Genomic DNA, 17,216 nt, shown 5'->3' with positions numbered 1-17,216 from the left:
CCGCCCCTCCCACGGGTGTCCCCTCTTGCTATCCTGGATGACAAGAACCACTTCAAAGCATTTTCGCTCCTTTCTTTCCTGGTGTAGCTGATTCTTTATCTCTTCCTTGCCTCTTCTTCAAATGCATTCATTTTTGAGAGCACCAACTTGACAGATCTGAGGCTGCTGAGCTGTGGCCTCCCTGTGAGTGGGGGCGGGGGGCGGTGGGGGCGGGGGTATTGTATGCACTTGTGCACGTGTGCAGTGGCTGTTTTTTCATTGTCTCTCGCCTGCTTCAGTCCAAGCCTTGAGCTCCCATCTCCCAGGTGCTGAAAGTCTCAGAGAAGCATCCTGTTGGCACTGAGGTGAGGACTCCGATTATCTTTGCACCCTGAATGTGTGGATCAACTCTCTGACCAGTGCTGGGGGAGTTCCCCCATTAGCTACAGAGTTTTCCTGTCTCGTACTCCACAGGATTTGGCAGCTTGGAATTGAAAGCTCTCAGGGAGGATTGGATCCTGCCCACCTCGTTGTTGGCCAGCTTGAGCCTGTGCCGGAGCAAGCAGGAGAAAAGGTCAAGCCGGACTTTGCCAGGTGGAGAGAGTTGGTTCACCCGGTCTCTGAGTTCAATGAGTTGTAAGAGTGCGGAGTCTTGGGAACCTTGAGTATATGGGTAGTCCAACTGTAGAATTAAGTCTCGGATGGCATCCGGATCGAAGGGCAGGCTGTAGCCAAAGACCTGCAAGGTGTTGATTTTCATGTAGCCCAAATTCTTGGAGGGATCAGTCATCTCCAGGGGCTCGTAGTAGATTGTCTCATTGGAGCTGTCATCCAGGGATTTGATTCGGCTCCTTAGGTAAACATGGACTGTCTCAAAAAAAGTCTTCCATCTGTTCCCCAAAGTGATAGTCCAGTTTTGGCACTGGGCAGCTGCATCCACGTTAGTCCTTTCCCAGTCAGGAAAGTTGCCCTCATTTACAGGCATGAACCAGCTCTCAGAGTGGCTGCCCCCGAAGGGGTTGACGTAGATGGCCATGACAGGCTCCAGGGTGCTGTTCTTAGTGAGGCAGATCTGCAAGGACAAGGCCAACATCACGTGCACCAGTCCAGGCTTGTACTTGTTGCTCTTCAGAGTGAGCAGCATCCGCTTCCTCCAGGAAGGGTCAAACCAGCTGCCCAGACGCATGTCATTGCTGATAAAGATAGAGTGCACCTCAATGCGGCTGTCTCGCTTCTGCAGCAGGTACTTCAGCTCCAAGTCCTGCAGGTCTGTCTCCAACCCCAGAAAATTCTCCAGAGACTCAGCTACCTCTGGCCGGCACAGTCCCTGGGCCAGCACATAGCCAGGGTTACAGCTCCCACAGCGAGTACTATTGTCTGAAGCACAGTGGGCACATGCAGACCCTTCACCCAAGGCACATGGGATGGGGCCCTGGCAGGAAGATTGGTCATAGGGACAGGTGCAGCTGTGGCTCTGTTCTAGGAAGGTCCCAGAAAGGGTGCTTTCTCCACAGTAGAGAAGGGATTGGATTCGGTTCCACCAGAAAGACAGGGATCTTGAAGAGATCAAACAAAGGGGTGAGAGTCATCAGGGAACTGACTAGTAGATGGGGGCTGGGGGAGGCAATAAAAAGATCAAAGTCACAAGTTGATTGAGTAGTGAAAACCCTGGTGCTCCACTTTGGACCAACTGAGTTAAACCTGGAACTCTATGTAGTGGACCAACCAGAGAGATTTGACATCAGGCTTGTTCTGGAAACAGCCAGGCTAAATTTCTTTCAAGTCATTCCTCTTTTCAAAACTGGAGGCTTTTCAATGTCTTGAATCAAATCTATCTTTTTAGCCTTCCCTATAGCATAGCTCTTTAAACAGTTCGTATTCTTGCCAACTTCATGCCCACCTAAGGGTCTCTCCTTATTTCCTGCTTTATCCGTCTTAGAGGAAGACTTGGAATTTTTTGTGGCTTACTTAAACTTTGGATTTCAACTCTTAGCTACCTCATTAAAATCGGCTGTTTCCAGTGTCTCCTTCAAAGGACAACTCTAGTAACTGTCTCATCACTATGTTCTGGTTTAATCCATGGCAACTGTATGTGTGTGAACTCACTATGGCTTTATGGAGCCCTTATTGATAGCTGGCTTCCCTGGGAGGGCAGTGGGAACAGGGGTCCTGTGCTGTCCACTAACACATTCTCAGGGAGCGAGCTTGTTTCTCATTCATGATGGCATTTAATAATTAGTTGCTAAAATAAAATGCACCATCTTATTAACCCTGCTGGTCTGTCTTCTCCACTCCTGCTTTCTGCCTTCCCTGAGGCCCAGTCAGTGCCATGGCTGGGCTGCTGTCAGGGTAGCTACACTTCTCAGGGTATTTGTTTCACCTACACAGTCCAGGCTTTCCTATCCTTTCCTGCACAAGCTGTCCAAGACTTCCTTTTCTTAGGAGGTTTTTCTCTCTAGCCTCGGCCTCTTGGGAACTATCCTGTCTTATGTTTTTGTTCTTTTTTTTTAAATGTATGTCCTTTTGATTGGTGTTCTGCCCCCATTAATTTCAGTGGCTAATACAATCAGGATTTTAAATTTTTTATGTCTTTACATGTTTGCTAAATCTCTCCTTGCCAATGGTATCCTCCTCTATAGCTAAACAGCAGGGCACGGAATATAGATCTAATACAATTTTAATGGCTGCATGTATGAATGAGTGAATAAATAAGTGGATTCCTATCACAGTACACTCCCACCCCATTAAGAGAGTCTAGGCCTCAGCTTTCCTCCCTCCCGTGACTCAGACAAGGGATGAGAGTCACTTGTTGGAAACAATCTAGTGTGTTTATTTCCCATCATTGGCAATTTGTAGATGAGCTTGAACTCAACCTTCTTCCTCACTAGAAGACTTAGAAAACTGGAAAAGGGCAAGTGAGAAATCTGGTGTTACTAGAATAGTATTTGAATCTACTCTAATTTGCATAAAAGTAACACAAGGCTCCCTTAACTTCTTCATACACAATTGATGATTGAAAGGGACAAGTAAAGAGGCCAAGGTCACAGAACCAGAGTGACTGAACGTGTCACCACTTTCTATTCTTCCATGTCGGCCACAGTGTCCTTAGCCTCAGCAGCTATGGCCAGGAAGTGCTGGGCTCTAGATCTGAACCCTGGATACTCACCTCTCCTTGGGTAGGCGGAAACGAGGCTGCCGGTGGCAGCGCTTGCAGAGATTGAAGAGGCGGCGGACTATCCGGTGCATCTTCTTTAACAGGACTTTTAAGCTGCCCCCCAGCTGCTGGTAGCGGTGCTGGACGTTAGTGTCCATGATCCAGTACTGGGAGATGGCTGTGGAGTTCAGGAATCGGTCACTGGGTAGCCTCTTCAGCAGGGCCTGGAATTCTTCTGTGGGCAAAAATACAGGATCTGAGCAGAAGCTATGTAGAGTCCTGGGAATACAGATCGCTGGTTCCTTAGTCCCGGGGGCCCCTCACAGTCACTGTATACAAAAGAGACTTCACATCCGTTGTACTAGCTTTTTAAATTACATATGGCTTTATTGAAAATTAACATATCATAAAATGTAGCTGCAGGATTCTTTTTTTAAAATTCATTCATTTTTAGATTTTTACTCGTGTGTGTGTATGTGTGTGTGTGTGTGTGTGTGTGTGTTTGTGTGTGTGTGCTACATATGTGTAGGTGCCCACAGAGACCAGAAAAAGGGGCAGCTCTCCTAGAGCTATAATTAAAGGTGGTTGTGAATGACACAACATGGTTGCAAAGAGCCAAATTTAGGTCCTCTGGAAGAGCAAAACATGCTCTTAACCACTGGGCCATCTCTCCAGCCCCTGCTTCTGAGGTTTTGTTTTTGTTGTTCTTATTCCACTAAATCTTCGATTTTTCCAAACTGATCTGTCACACCTCAAATGCCTAGAAGTCCCGCTTTTACTAATAGCCTTGGGATGTGTCTTTTCCTTTTTTTTCTCCAGGTAACTTACTCCTGGAACAATCTTTTTTTTCTCTAATAACATATCCTGAGTACTGTTTCCCACATCTACTCCTCCCAGTTCATCTCCTCCCCGTCCCCTCCTATCCTGATCCACTCCCTTTCTGTCTCTCTTTGACCAAATTTCTTCCACAATACTCAGAGCACTCACCAGTGAAAGAGGTAAACAGGCTCAGTGATGGGCAAATGTGAGCACAGAGAAGGTAGTGTACCCAGCTCAGAAATCTTAGAAACATTTAGTCCCTGAGCCTCGCCTCTTCCTCCACAGCCTATTCTCTGATTCTCTAAGATACTCTTGCTCTCCTGGGCTCCTGGTCACATAAGCATTTTACCCTGTAGCTAATATAGAAGCAACATCATGAGTACTTCCAAGCTCCAAGTATGAGTTCTTTTGAATGTCCTGGGTATGGTATGCTTTCTGAACTCATGCCCAAGTCCTTCTTCTCTGCTTTGCCTTGGGGCCTGCCACCACCTAATCACCTGGCAGAGGTCTGTGACATTCTCATTTATTCACCTGTAGTATCTCATAGTGGTAAAAACTAAAGTTGTATTATAAAACATATCCTAATACTTATAGCCCAAAGCATGGGGTTGGGGGCTGGAACTTGATTTTTTTTAATAGCTCCTTGCACCAACCTGTTGCTATCACACTCTTTTAAAGATGAGGATATCATAGCATTGAGGAACTGCATGGTTTAAGCCAAGGAGGGAAAGTTGATCAGTATAGGGCAAGAAGCAAAACTAACCCCTCAGACTCCAGGACCTAAGATGGCATTGATAATTAGCTATGTCAGCAACAACAGTTGGTTTGGTTTCCACTGGGTACCAACTAGACCATTCTATATACACTTCATATACTCAGCAAATATTTATCATGTGCAAACATTATGCTAGACACCATGAAATCAGTCGCCAGCAGGACAGACAATGATATTTATGTTCTCAATGATATTTATCTGAGCTTATTAAGTCCTTAACACATATATCTAAAGTTAGGCACTATGGTTATTTGCATGAAGAAAAAAACACTACTTAAGACTCTTGGTGACCATACAATTATTCTTTCCTTAGAAGTTCAAAAAAAGTAAGTTGGGATCCAAGTCAGATTTGTTCTCATGTTCTGGCCCCTCACAGCCTCTACTCTTCAGTGTGTGAGGGGGGGGGGGGGACACTTGGGCTAGTTGTCTTGCTTACCTGACTCTTCAAACTGCCTGTTGTGAGTGGTCCAGGAGTCTTGGATCTGCAGCAAGCTGTCTTCCATGGCCTGGATGTCAGCATCAGGACAGTTGCATTCTGGGAACGTGGGACTGCACTTGCACCAGCAGTCATTCTCCCTGCAGACAAGCTCACCCTCAGAGCTGCAGGTGATGTAGCTAAGTGCTGCAGCCACGAAACGCTCCCGCAGGTGTTCGGGGAGCAGCACCTGCAGGCCTGGGGAAAGGATGAATCCAAGAATCACTGAGCAGAACCAGTGGGACTCAGTTTCTCACACCCAAGGCTACAGGAATCCAAACAGGGTTTTGCTGACTGGGCCTGAGAATGGTCACCCCAGGGTCTGATCCTGCTGAGCTGGTTGGGAGAGAGAGCTTTTCTAGCCCCCCTGACAGATGGGGGAGGATCTGAATATGCAGAGGAGGAGCATCAAAGCCCAAGGCTTAGCCAGACTCCTCACATCAGCCAAATTGAGAGAGCGTGCATATCATAAGAACAGGCTTACTGACTACACATCAGCATTTCTAGGAGAGAAACAGGAAGGTGTTTCAGATAAAATTAGAGCTTAAGGCCCTCCCGGGGGAGACAGCAAGACTTGCTCTGCCTCCACTAGCCATTCTCCTTATAGTTTCACCAAAGTTGGCAGTAGGCATGCTCGGACATTTACTAAATGCTATCCTTCCTGGGCCTCCCATGCCAGCCTGGATAGCTGAAAATGTTCTGGTTATGAGCTAGGGATAGGCACTATACGTTTACAGTGGCCAGGTACTAAATCAAGTACTTTCTAGATATAGTTGGTAGTGACTCTTCAGGGTCATCTCCATCCCAGAGGTGGTAATGCTGTTTTATTTTGTTCCCTAAAACAAGCTGGGTTCACATTCCTCATGTTGTTGATGATGGATTCTGATCCTCCTGCCTCTGCTCCACCAAGTGCTGGGATTATCAGTGTGTGTCACCACGCCTAATTTCATATTGAGATTTTTTTTAATGAGAAAATAAAAGCCAAAGGCTACAGAGACCCCCTCAAGTCACAGCCCTGGTGTCCATCACTACCCTTACTTCACCAGGTGGTACTGCATACTTGGGAATGGTTGCCTATCTCAGTATAGTTTAACTCTTGGTTTTTTCGTTGTTGTTGACTTTATTTTTTGTTGTTGTTTTGTTTTGTTTTTGTTTTTTTGAGACAGGGTTTTTCTGTGTAGTCCTGGCTGTCTTAGAACTTGCTTTGTAGTCCAGGCTGGCAGAAATCCACCTGCCGTTGCCTCCTGGGATTAGAGACACATGCCACCACTGCCCAGCTAATTTAATTCTTAAGAAAATATGAATGTAGGATGGTACACTGGGCCTCAAGATGCATCAGACCATCAGGCCTGGATAGGCACTGGCTTTAAGCCACAGGTAAGAGAGCTGTTGGACACTTACAAAGGATGGAGGAGAGATAGGGAGTATGGATGGATTGAGTGTGGCTCAGATCTTCAGGGGCTCTTCCAGTAGTGATATTGTTAGACCTTCTGCCAGGAAAGTGAGGCATTGGATCCCCGAATGTGAGGATCCTCTTTCCTCAAATGTAGGCTTTTCATTTCCACATCCATGACTTTGTCCTTGGCAGAAAAATCAAAGAGCTCACAGTGTGCGTCCCAGGCTCAGCCGACCTCACACTACACCTGAGAGTTGTCAGCAGCTAGGATATTTTCTGTTCTCACTTGAGGTCTACCTCCTACTCTTCCTGGCTCCTAAATTTCCCTTTCTTGACTCTGTGTCCACCATGGCACTTGAAAGTCCCTCATCAAAACACACACCCTATCCACATACCTCCTTTCAACACTTATTCTCTTCAAGTGGTCTCCTTCCCTCTCCCATTGCCTCCCTCCTCTTCACCAGAACATTTCCCATTGCTATAAAGTGAGTGCCCTGAGCAATGTCTGCATGAGTGATAGGCTATAAAATTAAATGGCATAAACTATTGCAAATGAACCACCAGACATTTTGAACTTCACTCACTGCTAATTTCCAGACACAAATCCAGCTTGTATAGGGACATAGGAGAAGAGAGGTATTAATTGTATTGAGTATCTATTAGTAGGTTTTTTACTTCTCTTACTGTATATTTGTTAATTCCTAAAGCAATGTTGGTTGCCTCTGGCTCAGATAGCTTGAAATTTGATATCGTAGATCCTGGGTGAGGGCTATTGATTTTCTGATGCTGGGATAGTAATATCTTAAACAGAGGCCAAGTCAGTTAGCTCTTAGAAAAAATGAACTTTTCTACTGAATCAGTTTGCATAGCTCTTCCCTTAAAACATTTGAGGAACAGATGGGATTAATTATTTCTACTTGTCCCCCATTCTTTGGGACTCCAACAGTGGCTTTTTTCTTTTTCTTTCTCTGCTTTGTCCATTGTCTCCAGTCCAAATGTTTCTCGTCATTCCTCTTGTATGCTGCTCCTGGCTTTGAAGCTCTCATGAAAAACCAGACTGGGAATTGGAAAGTAAGAGCCCCTCTTCTGTTGTGGTTGCAGATCAGTAGACCCAAAGTTTGAGCTAGAGTGAGCCCTATTAGTGAACTTACAATTGCTATGCGAAGGCCACTCGTTTCTTAGTGTGCCTTTGATAACCAAAGCAATCACTGGCTGAGTCCTGGGTTTACAAGGCTGTATGTCTGATCCCTACAGGATAATACAGGTTTGGAAAAGAAACACAATGGAAGTATTTAGGTGTCAAGTGTCATGGGTGTGGGGCAAATCCTCAGAAGTCCCCCCCCCCAAAAAAAAAAGCCTGATGGAAATTTGCTACACACAGGTCCTAACATTTGTGAAGATTCTTGTCTTAAGGACTTAGCTGAGGCAGGTAAGCATAAACTTAATAACCTGGGACTGTACTTGTTAGGAGCTGTGTACACACTTCTAGTCAAAATACAATTGGCAGCCTAGGTCTTTTACCTGTTTGTGCTTTACACACACACCCTACTCCAAGCAATGCACCTGGAAAGTGTTAGCACCATAGAACCCTCACCTGCAAAGAGCTGCATGCACACCCTGCTCTGAACAATGGAGCACATTCTCTTCCTCTTGACAACCACCAAAGTTGCATTCTATTCAATTGTGGTCCACTATGTCTGGGTATGAAGTGACAAGAACAATGTGGCCTAGACTGGGCTTGAGCATAGGTTCAATAAGGTAAAACTGGGTCCCCAAGTAAACTTTTAGGGAGAATCCATTACTTAACATCCTATGCCTATGCATAATTGGCACACATTTGGTTCAAACGACATGCATTATGGGAAGGAACATTCACAGTAGAAAAAAAAATGGTTAAGGAACTGAATCTATATATCAAAGTATAGAACCATCCAAACTATGCCCCTAGTAACCAGCTCCTCCTTCTCTTGAACACCATAAAAGGAAGGCCACACAATAATCTGGGTCCTTGAGCACCTTCACTTAGGTAGCCTGCTGCCAGTTCTGGTAATTTCTGATCTATACTGTTGATTTGCTTTGAATAAAGTTACTTTGCTCATTTTGTAAAACATGAGTCCTTATTTCAGTACCATAAATAAGAGACCAAGAGCCTGGACACACCTATCCCAGACCCTGACCCCCAATAACATATTCAAATGAGAAACTCAAATCTTCCCTTTCTCTTCAGGGATCCAGGTTTTCCACCAGTATGAAACCACCATGCAGCTCCTTACCCAGTAACTGAACTTTGTTCTCTGGACTCTGAACCAGGACAGAGCTGACCGAGTCCAGATTGTCATAGTTGCTGCAGCCCAGTGGCCCAGTCCTGGTCTCTGTGACCTAGAGAAAAAGAGATAAGCTATAGACTCAGAAAACAAGAGGAAGGTGTCTCTTTGCCTTTTCCTTCTAGCCATCCACTTGGAGACTCTCTGTCCTTTCTCTGAGCAAAGAACTGCATTTGTCTACACTGGGAATGCAAAGTGACTTAGTTTGCATGTTCTGGGTCAGTGAACATCATTTCTATGTGGTTGGTGGCAGAAGTTGCATGTGACTGAGAGAGCCTTCCAGAGGGGAGCAAACAAAATGTGTAACCAGGAAGTTGAATATGGAGTGAGACCTTCAAGTTGGCAGACACCAACTTGAAGGAGGCAAAGGGCCAGAGATGGTCCCTGTTAGCCTGTGAGTGAGCCAGCTGCATCCACTTGATGGGGTGCTCACAGGTTTTGGAGATCCTAACTATGAAAAGCACTAGAGAAATATGAGTAGCTAGGAGTATTATTATTAGTATTAAACATTTCAGTCCACCTCAGTGCCGAGATGTCCTTAGAGAAAATCAGCTATGGGATTACTGCATATTTTAGTTAGTATATTAAATATACATAAACTCTTACAGCCATGTAATATTCCAAACATCATATTTTAAAATATTATAAAGTTGGCCCATCAGTTTTCTCTGATGTTTAAAGTATAAGATGAAAAATGGGAGACTTGAAATTCACTGAAATAATTATGTAATAAGAATGATGGGGACCTGAGGCCCTTTCTTCTCAGGAGCTCCAAAGTCCTTGCCAACAATCCATCAACCAATCAAGGAGTATTTATTGAGCAGCCCCTGCTCAATTCCACACAATTCATCAAACATTCATAGAGTGCCTTTCTGGAGTTCTTCCGGGGTTCTACCTGGCACTGCTGACCTTCTCTTGTAGCTCCAGGCACCTGTGCTTTGCAGCAGGCACATGGGCTGCAGTTCTACAACCTTTCCTGCGAGTATTTGATCCTCACCTGGTTCCCATGCTAGAGTCTACAGAGGTAAGCTCCTATTTATTTCACTTGCCATGATGTCAATAGCGGCTAGCGCCGAATCTGGAATATCGTAAGTAAGCAGTGAACCTGAGAATGTATGAGTAATGTGTTCCAGTCTTTTGGGAGATAGGCACAATGATATATGAGCTATATAATGAGTCATTCAAGGAGGCAGGTAGATTACAGATGACTGATAGACATGCAAATTGTGACCAAAGACTATGTCACAGGAAACACATCCCTAGGCAGACGGAAAACAAAAAGAACAGGGGAAATACCACTGATGATTGGGTTGTCTTTAAAGATAAGTAGGAAGTAGACAGTAGAGGAGTTATAGGAAATTTATTTTAAGAAGAAAATCTCAAAAAGAAAGACATTGGGATCTACAGCACATGCTCCAAAGTACATAGGTACAAGCCCGGCTCCTTAAGGAACCCCAAATGCAGGGGGCATCACAGAGGGACTCCTGTTTATCTAGGCTTAGAAAATGAATCAAGAATAAAGTTGTCAAGTGGGAGATGGAATGATACCACAAACCCTGGGCAAGGAGTCAGGACTGATCCTGGGAGCTTAAAACAGCACTGAAAAGTGAGTAAGGATTCAAGGGATTCAATCACTTTCTAGACAATATTCTGAAGAGATCAGTTCACCTAAAATGCTAGTGATTTGCCCTCCTCAGAAGGCTAATACTGGGGGGGGGGGATCTAATGATTGGAAATTAGTATTGCTATCCATTAGGTCTCCCAAGTCTCACTCAGTACCTGTGGCTCCTCCCTGCACTTCTCACCCCGCCCTCTACCCTAAACTTCTCTGTCTATGTAATTCAGCCATTTTGGCTATGCATCCTCTTGGTCCATGCATTCTCTTGGCCTCTCGTTCTCCTGGGATGCTCATGGCCTCTTGGTCCTCAGCTTCCCCCACCCCCTTTCTCTCTTTCCCTTGCTCTCTCCTCCCCATGACCTGGTTCAGTCTGCTGGTCTGGTTCAATCTGGGCTCTTCCAGATGCCATTAGCAGTTTTTTTCCTCATATCTACAATAAACCTTCTCAAACACCCAGGAGCTGTCATGTCCTCAATTTTTCATTCATTATCTTTCTATAAGAGATTAAGAAAACAGGGTCTAGGTTAGTTAAATGACCAACTCCTTATCATATATATTGTATCCCAGGGGGCCAGGATGAATTCAATATAGTCTTGTATTGCTTTATTCAGTTAGTATCAACTCACAGATGAATGTGACAGTTCCTGCCTGTATGGCACTTGTAGACTGGTAGAAATATGTTTCTAGAATTCCAGTATTCTTATGGATCTTCTTGGGCTGGCCTCTCTTCCCATGTGGACACTATGTACTGAATACTTCCTACTGAGCGAGTAGTTGGCTAGTGATCAGACTAGACTGGGAAGACAGAGCCAGGCTTACGTCAAGGCCAAGTCTCTTCTTTTTGTAATACTCCCCATAAGAAGAGCCATGGCCGAGAATTAGCACAATTTAGTGGAACCTGTGAGAATGGGCTGGGCTGAATGGCAGGTACAAGGTGGTATGCTATAGCATTGAGAAACTAGCTTGTTCTTACCTCAAGCTGGCCACCAAAATACTGCTAAGTGTTATTCTGGATTTTTCATCCACCCACTCCTGAGTTGATGACTCACTAACTAGCTTTAGGCAGAGAAAGAGATAACAAGTCCTGTGTAGGGAAGGGCAGGTCAGGAAATAGCCACAACAGAGGCGTTCCCGTTCTTTCTCTGACTCCCAAGCCTTTTTCCACCTAGCACTCGTCCATCAACTTCCCACCATCATTTCTCCATACTGAGGCTGGCTGTATCTTGTCATTTTTTTCTCTCTCTCTGCTTGTCCAAATGTCAGTTCCACAAGAAGACAATCAGTCAGGAAGGTCACTGAGAAGAGGAGCTCCCCTTTGGTGATTGCGATGCAGGATGAGAATGAAGAGGAAGTACCTTGGTATCGTACCCATGTCCTGATAGAGGGGAGAGTGGCAAGCCAGATCTTCATGAGGAAGGATTTCTCAGACTTCATTAGATACCAAAGTCATAATTATTTTTATTTCTACCTGTTCTGACACCATCTCTCTCCTCCCTGGATAGGTAATGAGATAGGAAGAAGAAAGGTGCCTGGGAAGGGTCTTACGTAGACACTGTCAGACACTGACTTGGGTAAACAGTACAGGCTGATATGTAGCCCTGCTCCTACCCATGTGGTAAAAGCCCCTGTCTCTGCAGGGCAAGTCAACACAGTCTTGTAGATTTCTCTGTAAAGGGGCAGGCGGCTCTGGGAGATTATTAAAAGGGCCCAGAGAGGTAACAGAAAGTGCAGTTCACTCAGGCACACACATTTCAAAAAGTGCCTCAGATAAGCTCTCAGAAGGGGAACATAATTGTGTGCTAATTGGTCTGTTGACAGAGACCATCCTGCCTTCAGAAAGCCCTGATGTATCTCAGGTTCATTAGCGCATCCAATTTTCCATAATACCAGACTGTGCAAACCGTCATCCAGTGAGCCTACCCTACTCCCCCTGCTCTCACTTCCAGATTGCTACTGCCCTACCTGGGGGGATACCTACCATGCTAACAGCAGAGGAAAATGGGCTTCTAATGGTGAGCGATAGGGCTGAGCACGAAGAGCACAGTGAAGATGTGTGTGCTTAAAAAGGCTTCAAAGTGAATTGCAGGCCACAGGCTGCTGTAGCTTTACCAAGTGTCTTTTAAGGATGGGCTGTGAGAAACTCCCTTTTGCCTAGGGTCTGGCTGTCTTCTGACTGGCTCTGTTCAGTTAGCTCACGGGCTTTTCAGTTCCTCCTTACCAAGTCTTTCCATGTCCTTCTAGAAAGAGGTGAATTAGTACTATGAAAATGGCCCTATCTCTTCCTCGTGGTGCTGATTCCTTCTAGGAAATTACAGGTAGATATATAGGCATATAAGCTTTCATACTTTGCATGGTTTTCTGTAGATTGTATTATCTGGTATCACCCCAACACCATAGCAGAGTGGACAGGGGTGGCAATCATTATCTTTATCAACATGTGGGATCTGAGTGCAGTAACCAATTGGTAGAGATGCCAGACTTATTATCCAGAAGGCTTCCAGAGAATTCAGGAGGTGCATATGTCCTTTGGTTGCCACAAAGAAAGAGGTCTGGAGGAGCTAGGGGGAAGAGTGGCTGTGGTTAGGGTTGAAGGACCTGGAAATATTTCCATGTTTTAAAAACAGGGATAGTCATATTAGCTGAAAGTCCTGGGTCCAGGTGAGTTAAGTGGTTGGTAGCTCAGATTATGGAGGAGACAAATGGAGTTCAATGACGGCTCAAGGTCACACACACAGCAAGCTTCGGGGCTGAAACTGATTCCCAAGTATCCTAGCTCCACTTGGTTTGCTTCCCTCTAAACTGTGTAGCCCCATTTCACCTCCCAAGCATTTTATTGAACATCCTGCCACATGCCAGATGCTGTAAAGGGACTTGGAGCTATGTGCGTGCGGTGGAGTCCCTTCTGCTTTAAGGCCTACTGTCACAGTGGGTGTGGGGAGGAGGAAAACAGGCATGCAAACAGACCGAACAGAGACGTGACAAATCCTACCTCAAAAGCGAGTGCTGATCAGGGCAAGCCTTACAACACAGAGCAACGTTTACTGGTTCCTAAAGGAACAGACCAGAGGGAGCAGGGCACCTGTTTCTCTACATTAATGCAAAGAAGTTACTAAGGAAGAGTAAAATGGAACCACAGGTTTCCTTAGAGAAACAACACAGGCAGATGTGCTAGAGGACTTTTCTTTCATGAAGGAAGAGCAGGTGAGCAGAGCCCTCACCCTCATCCCATTCATCCCCACCCAGTGGTATAGTAATGAATGAGATGGAGCCCAGCAAGGCTACTGCTAAGGCATGCTCAGTAGAAAGAGGCAGATGGCAAGCGCTACTGCACAGAGGATTGTTAGCTCTAAGGATGTGCTGTGAGTTCGAGGCCAGCCTGGGCTACCAAGTGAGTTCCAGGAAAGGCGCAAAGCTACACAGAGAAACCCTGTCTCGAAAAACCAAAAAAAAAAAAGGATGTGCTGCAGGGTGCACCCTGGCTATTGGACTATCCTAAATGGGTCTATGAGTGCTAATCATTTAGAGAGAAGAGGTGGAATCTGTTGACAGCAATACTGATCAAACTTAGCAGGTGAGCAGAGCTGTGAGAAGGGACACCAACACAGCCCTTTGATCCTTAGTCTCGCAGAATGTCCTTGAAATCCATACACCTCACTAACAACTGGGAAGGGCAGAGATGGGAGAAAATAGGAAACCATCCCTTTTTTATGCATGGTTTTCTTGAGTTGTATCCTATGGGGAGAATCCATTGTACTCCCAGAGAAAACCCCAGGGCCATTGGTGCAGAGGGCACTGGATATTCATTTTGCAGTCAATGTGTCCTTGGAAGAGTTCCCAAAGAAGGCTTCCAGGGATAGTGGTCCCTCCTCTGAGGAGACAGGCAGTGGCTGCAGCCCTGGGACCCTCCATAGGCATTATAAGAGATGTGGCTTTGAATACTTACTGTCTTTCACTCCTCCATCATAGACTTAAGGGATATGTCTAGGAACCCACTGCAGCAACTCTAGGGACACTGCTGGGCATATGAGCTGAAAGTCAACTCTAAACCAGTTCTGTTTTCTGAAGATAACAGAGGTACGTGAAGACCCAAACTATAAAAGGATTTGACTGTTGATAATTATAAAATTCAGCTAATTAATACCTAAGGATTAAGCCCATTCTTCTAGACATCAGGAACTAGGATTTGATCATGATTGGGGCTGGGGTCCTTGCACTGATGGCAGATAAAACAAAGATAACCTTCAGTCAGGGCCAGCGGCAGCTCAGCAGCAAAGAGATGCTACTTGTAAGTCCAACAACAGGATTCAGAAAAGTCTGATAAACAGAGAACAGAACTCTCAAACAAAAGAAGCTGGATTATAAAGAAGCTAAGATTTTTTTTTTTTTTTAAGTAGAAACAAGTATCCAAACAAGAATCCAAAGGAGTATGCTGAGAGTATGACCAACCTTTCTCAAGCCACAGACGTCTGGAATAAATTTAGTACCTGACCTTACAGAACTCTTAACAAACCACCTTTATACTCAAATGCCTTAAATAGACTGCTGGTTCTTTCAACTAAATGTATGCATAGGTATTCGTATGTGTGTTAGGCAGATTTATCTAACACATGCAAAATGGTTCAGAGACAGACAGAAAGACTTCATTCATTCCTTCGTTCCTTCCTTCCCTCATTATTTGACATTTGTTTACTCACTACCCACAACGTGGCAAGCTTTGTACTCTTCTAGGAAATGAAGGCTGAGTGAGACACAGTTTCTCCTATAAGGATCTCTTAGTTTTCTGTGTAAATAATCACGTTAGGAGCACCTATAGTTCAAATGACAAGCTCAGTAATGGAGGAATGTGCCTGGAACATTGAGAAGGAGCATTTAACTATGCTAGGAGTCAGGAAAAGCTTCACAGGAGTCACTTTTCTGAACTGAGCAAAGAAGGGAAGGAAGAGCCACTTGGGTCAATAGCCAGGCATTGGGAATACAATAGAAAGCACGTCCTGGGAAGTGAGATGAGAGGATTGAGTGTTCTAATAACATCTGGTATTTGGGTGTGCCTAGATTACATGATGTGAGAGGAGGGTAAAAGTGGATGGATGGGCAAAGAGAAAACTGTTTGAGATGAAACTAGAAAGATAGCAGGGGCAGATGGTCGATGATTTTGTTTTGTTAAGAACAATCAGCCTTTTCAAGCTCCAACCGTGTTAGGCTCGGGGCAATCTGTACATTTTCTTGTTAAATATCACAGAATTTCTTCAAGGTTGAAAACTCTTCTAGTTATTTAATAATTTTAGAGAGGGGGGAAATGAAGTTTAAAGAAGTTTGGTAACTTGTTCAATACCCAATCCACACACAGTGGTAGGACTCGGGTTTTTGGAGTGGAACCTTCTTTCTTTCTGTTGCATACCACAGGCACCCTGCTCGGGTCCACAGGCTTGCTCTGTGTACAGTCTAGAGCCTTGGAATTAGGAGATACCAGAGTGGGTGCTCATGCTCATAATACCAATGTAGAGTAAATCAGGGAGAAGAGCTGAGAGAGGAGGATACGAAAGCATTATGAAAGAAAATCAGGTATGTGTTGACAAGGATTTGGATTAGGGGAACAGAATGGGGGTAAGGGGGATTCAGGGGCAGGGAATAATGACAGTGATGGATCAGTGAATCTAAGTTAGGGGGTGAGGGGAATGGACTAGAAGGTAATGAGATCTTTGAATTGCCTTTTATTTCCTAGTAAGAATTTTGTGCTTTTTCTCCAAGTGTGACACAGCTCATAGGAGACTGAAGGATGACGGGAAATTCTACAAAGTTCTAATATCTCGGTAAAACTCTCTCCAGGCTACTTAAAGTCCCTTTCCATCACTTTGAGTTGCATTAGATACCAGCTTCATAAGTGAACCTTTTCATTCTGCTAATGGAAACCCATCCTCTTCTCCCAGATGCTCCCTTCAAACACTGTACCCCTGTAATCTGCTGCTTTTTCTTCAGTTAATTTCCACCGTGCTCCCTGTATGTTAAGACTAGTCCTCAGCACCATCTCTATAACCACAAGCTCTTCTTAAGAGCCCACTTCACCTGTTTTGATTTAACTACAGCTTCACTTCCCCAGGGATGTCGTTTCCTCTGCTGCCTTCTCTAGCGGTGGCTGTTTCTTTCTCACATCTCATACACTTGAGCATGGGAATGAGGCAGATCCCTTACTGCAATTCTTCCTTATTGTCCAGCTGTCTCTGGCTCCTGGAAGCCAGAGTCATCCTGCAATATGCCCCACTATCCCTGCATGATAGTTATTTTCTTGTTACACTTCTTGGCTCACTGAGGGTTTATAGTAGTGGACTTTTTTTTTTTTGTTACCACCAGAAGCCTGTACCATTCCTGCTGACTTCTTCATCCATACACATCACCATTTAACCTTTTCTCCTCTTACATATTTGGCTGCCTTACCTTGCCTCCTCATAGTTTAATCTCAGCTTAGTCACCACACCCATGCTATGTCCTAGACTTTATTGCAAGCTGCATTTCTTCTATAACTGCAATAAAAGAACATCATATCATACTTCCTTCAGTCTCTTCCCTATAACATATCAGGTCTCAACCTGGGCTTCGAACAACCCTTTCAATGGGGGTTGCGTATCAGAGATCCTGCATATCACATATTTACAATACAATTCATAACCATAACAAAACT

At 44.8% G+C, this 17,216-nt stretch overlaps 1 protein-coding gene across 1 annotated transcript in view; it reads right to left on the bottom strand.

The window, feature by feature from the left end:
• Positions 1 to 418: 418 nt before the first annotated feature.
• Brinp2 (BMP/retinoic acid inducible neural specific 2) overlaps positions 419 to 17,216 on the bottom strand; it is a 47,923-nt gene continuing 31,125 nt past the window's right edge. Inside the window, exons 4-7 of the mRNA XM_059281037.1 lie at positions 8,872 to 8,977; positions 5,164 to 5,400; positions 3,146 to 3,368; positions 419 to 1,535 (exon numbers count right to left, since the gene is read on the bottom strand). Of these exons, the coding sequence (XP_059137020.1) occupies positions 419 to 1,535; positions 3,146 to 3,368; positions 5,164 to 5,400; positions 8,872 to 8,977 (1,683 nt within the window). The remainder of the gene's footprint in view (positions 1,536 to 3,145; positions 3,369 to 5,163; positions 5,401 to 8,871; positions 8,978 to 17,216) is intronic.

This window comes from Peromyscus eremicus, chromosome 15 (genome assembly GCF_949786415.1).
Source record: "Peromyscus eremicus chromosome 15, PerEre_H2_v1, whole genome shotgun sequence".
Lineage (NCBI taxonomy): Eukaryota > Metazoa > Chordata > Mammalia > Rodentia > Cricetidae > Peromyscus > Peromyscus eremicus.
This window is presented reverse-complemented; position numbering and strand designations above follow the sequence as displayed.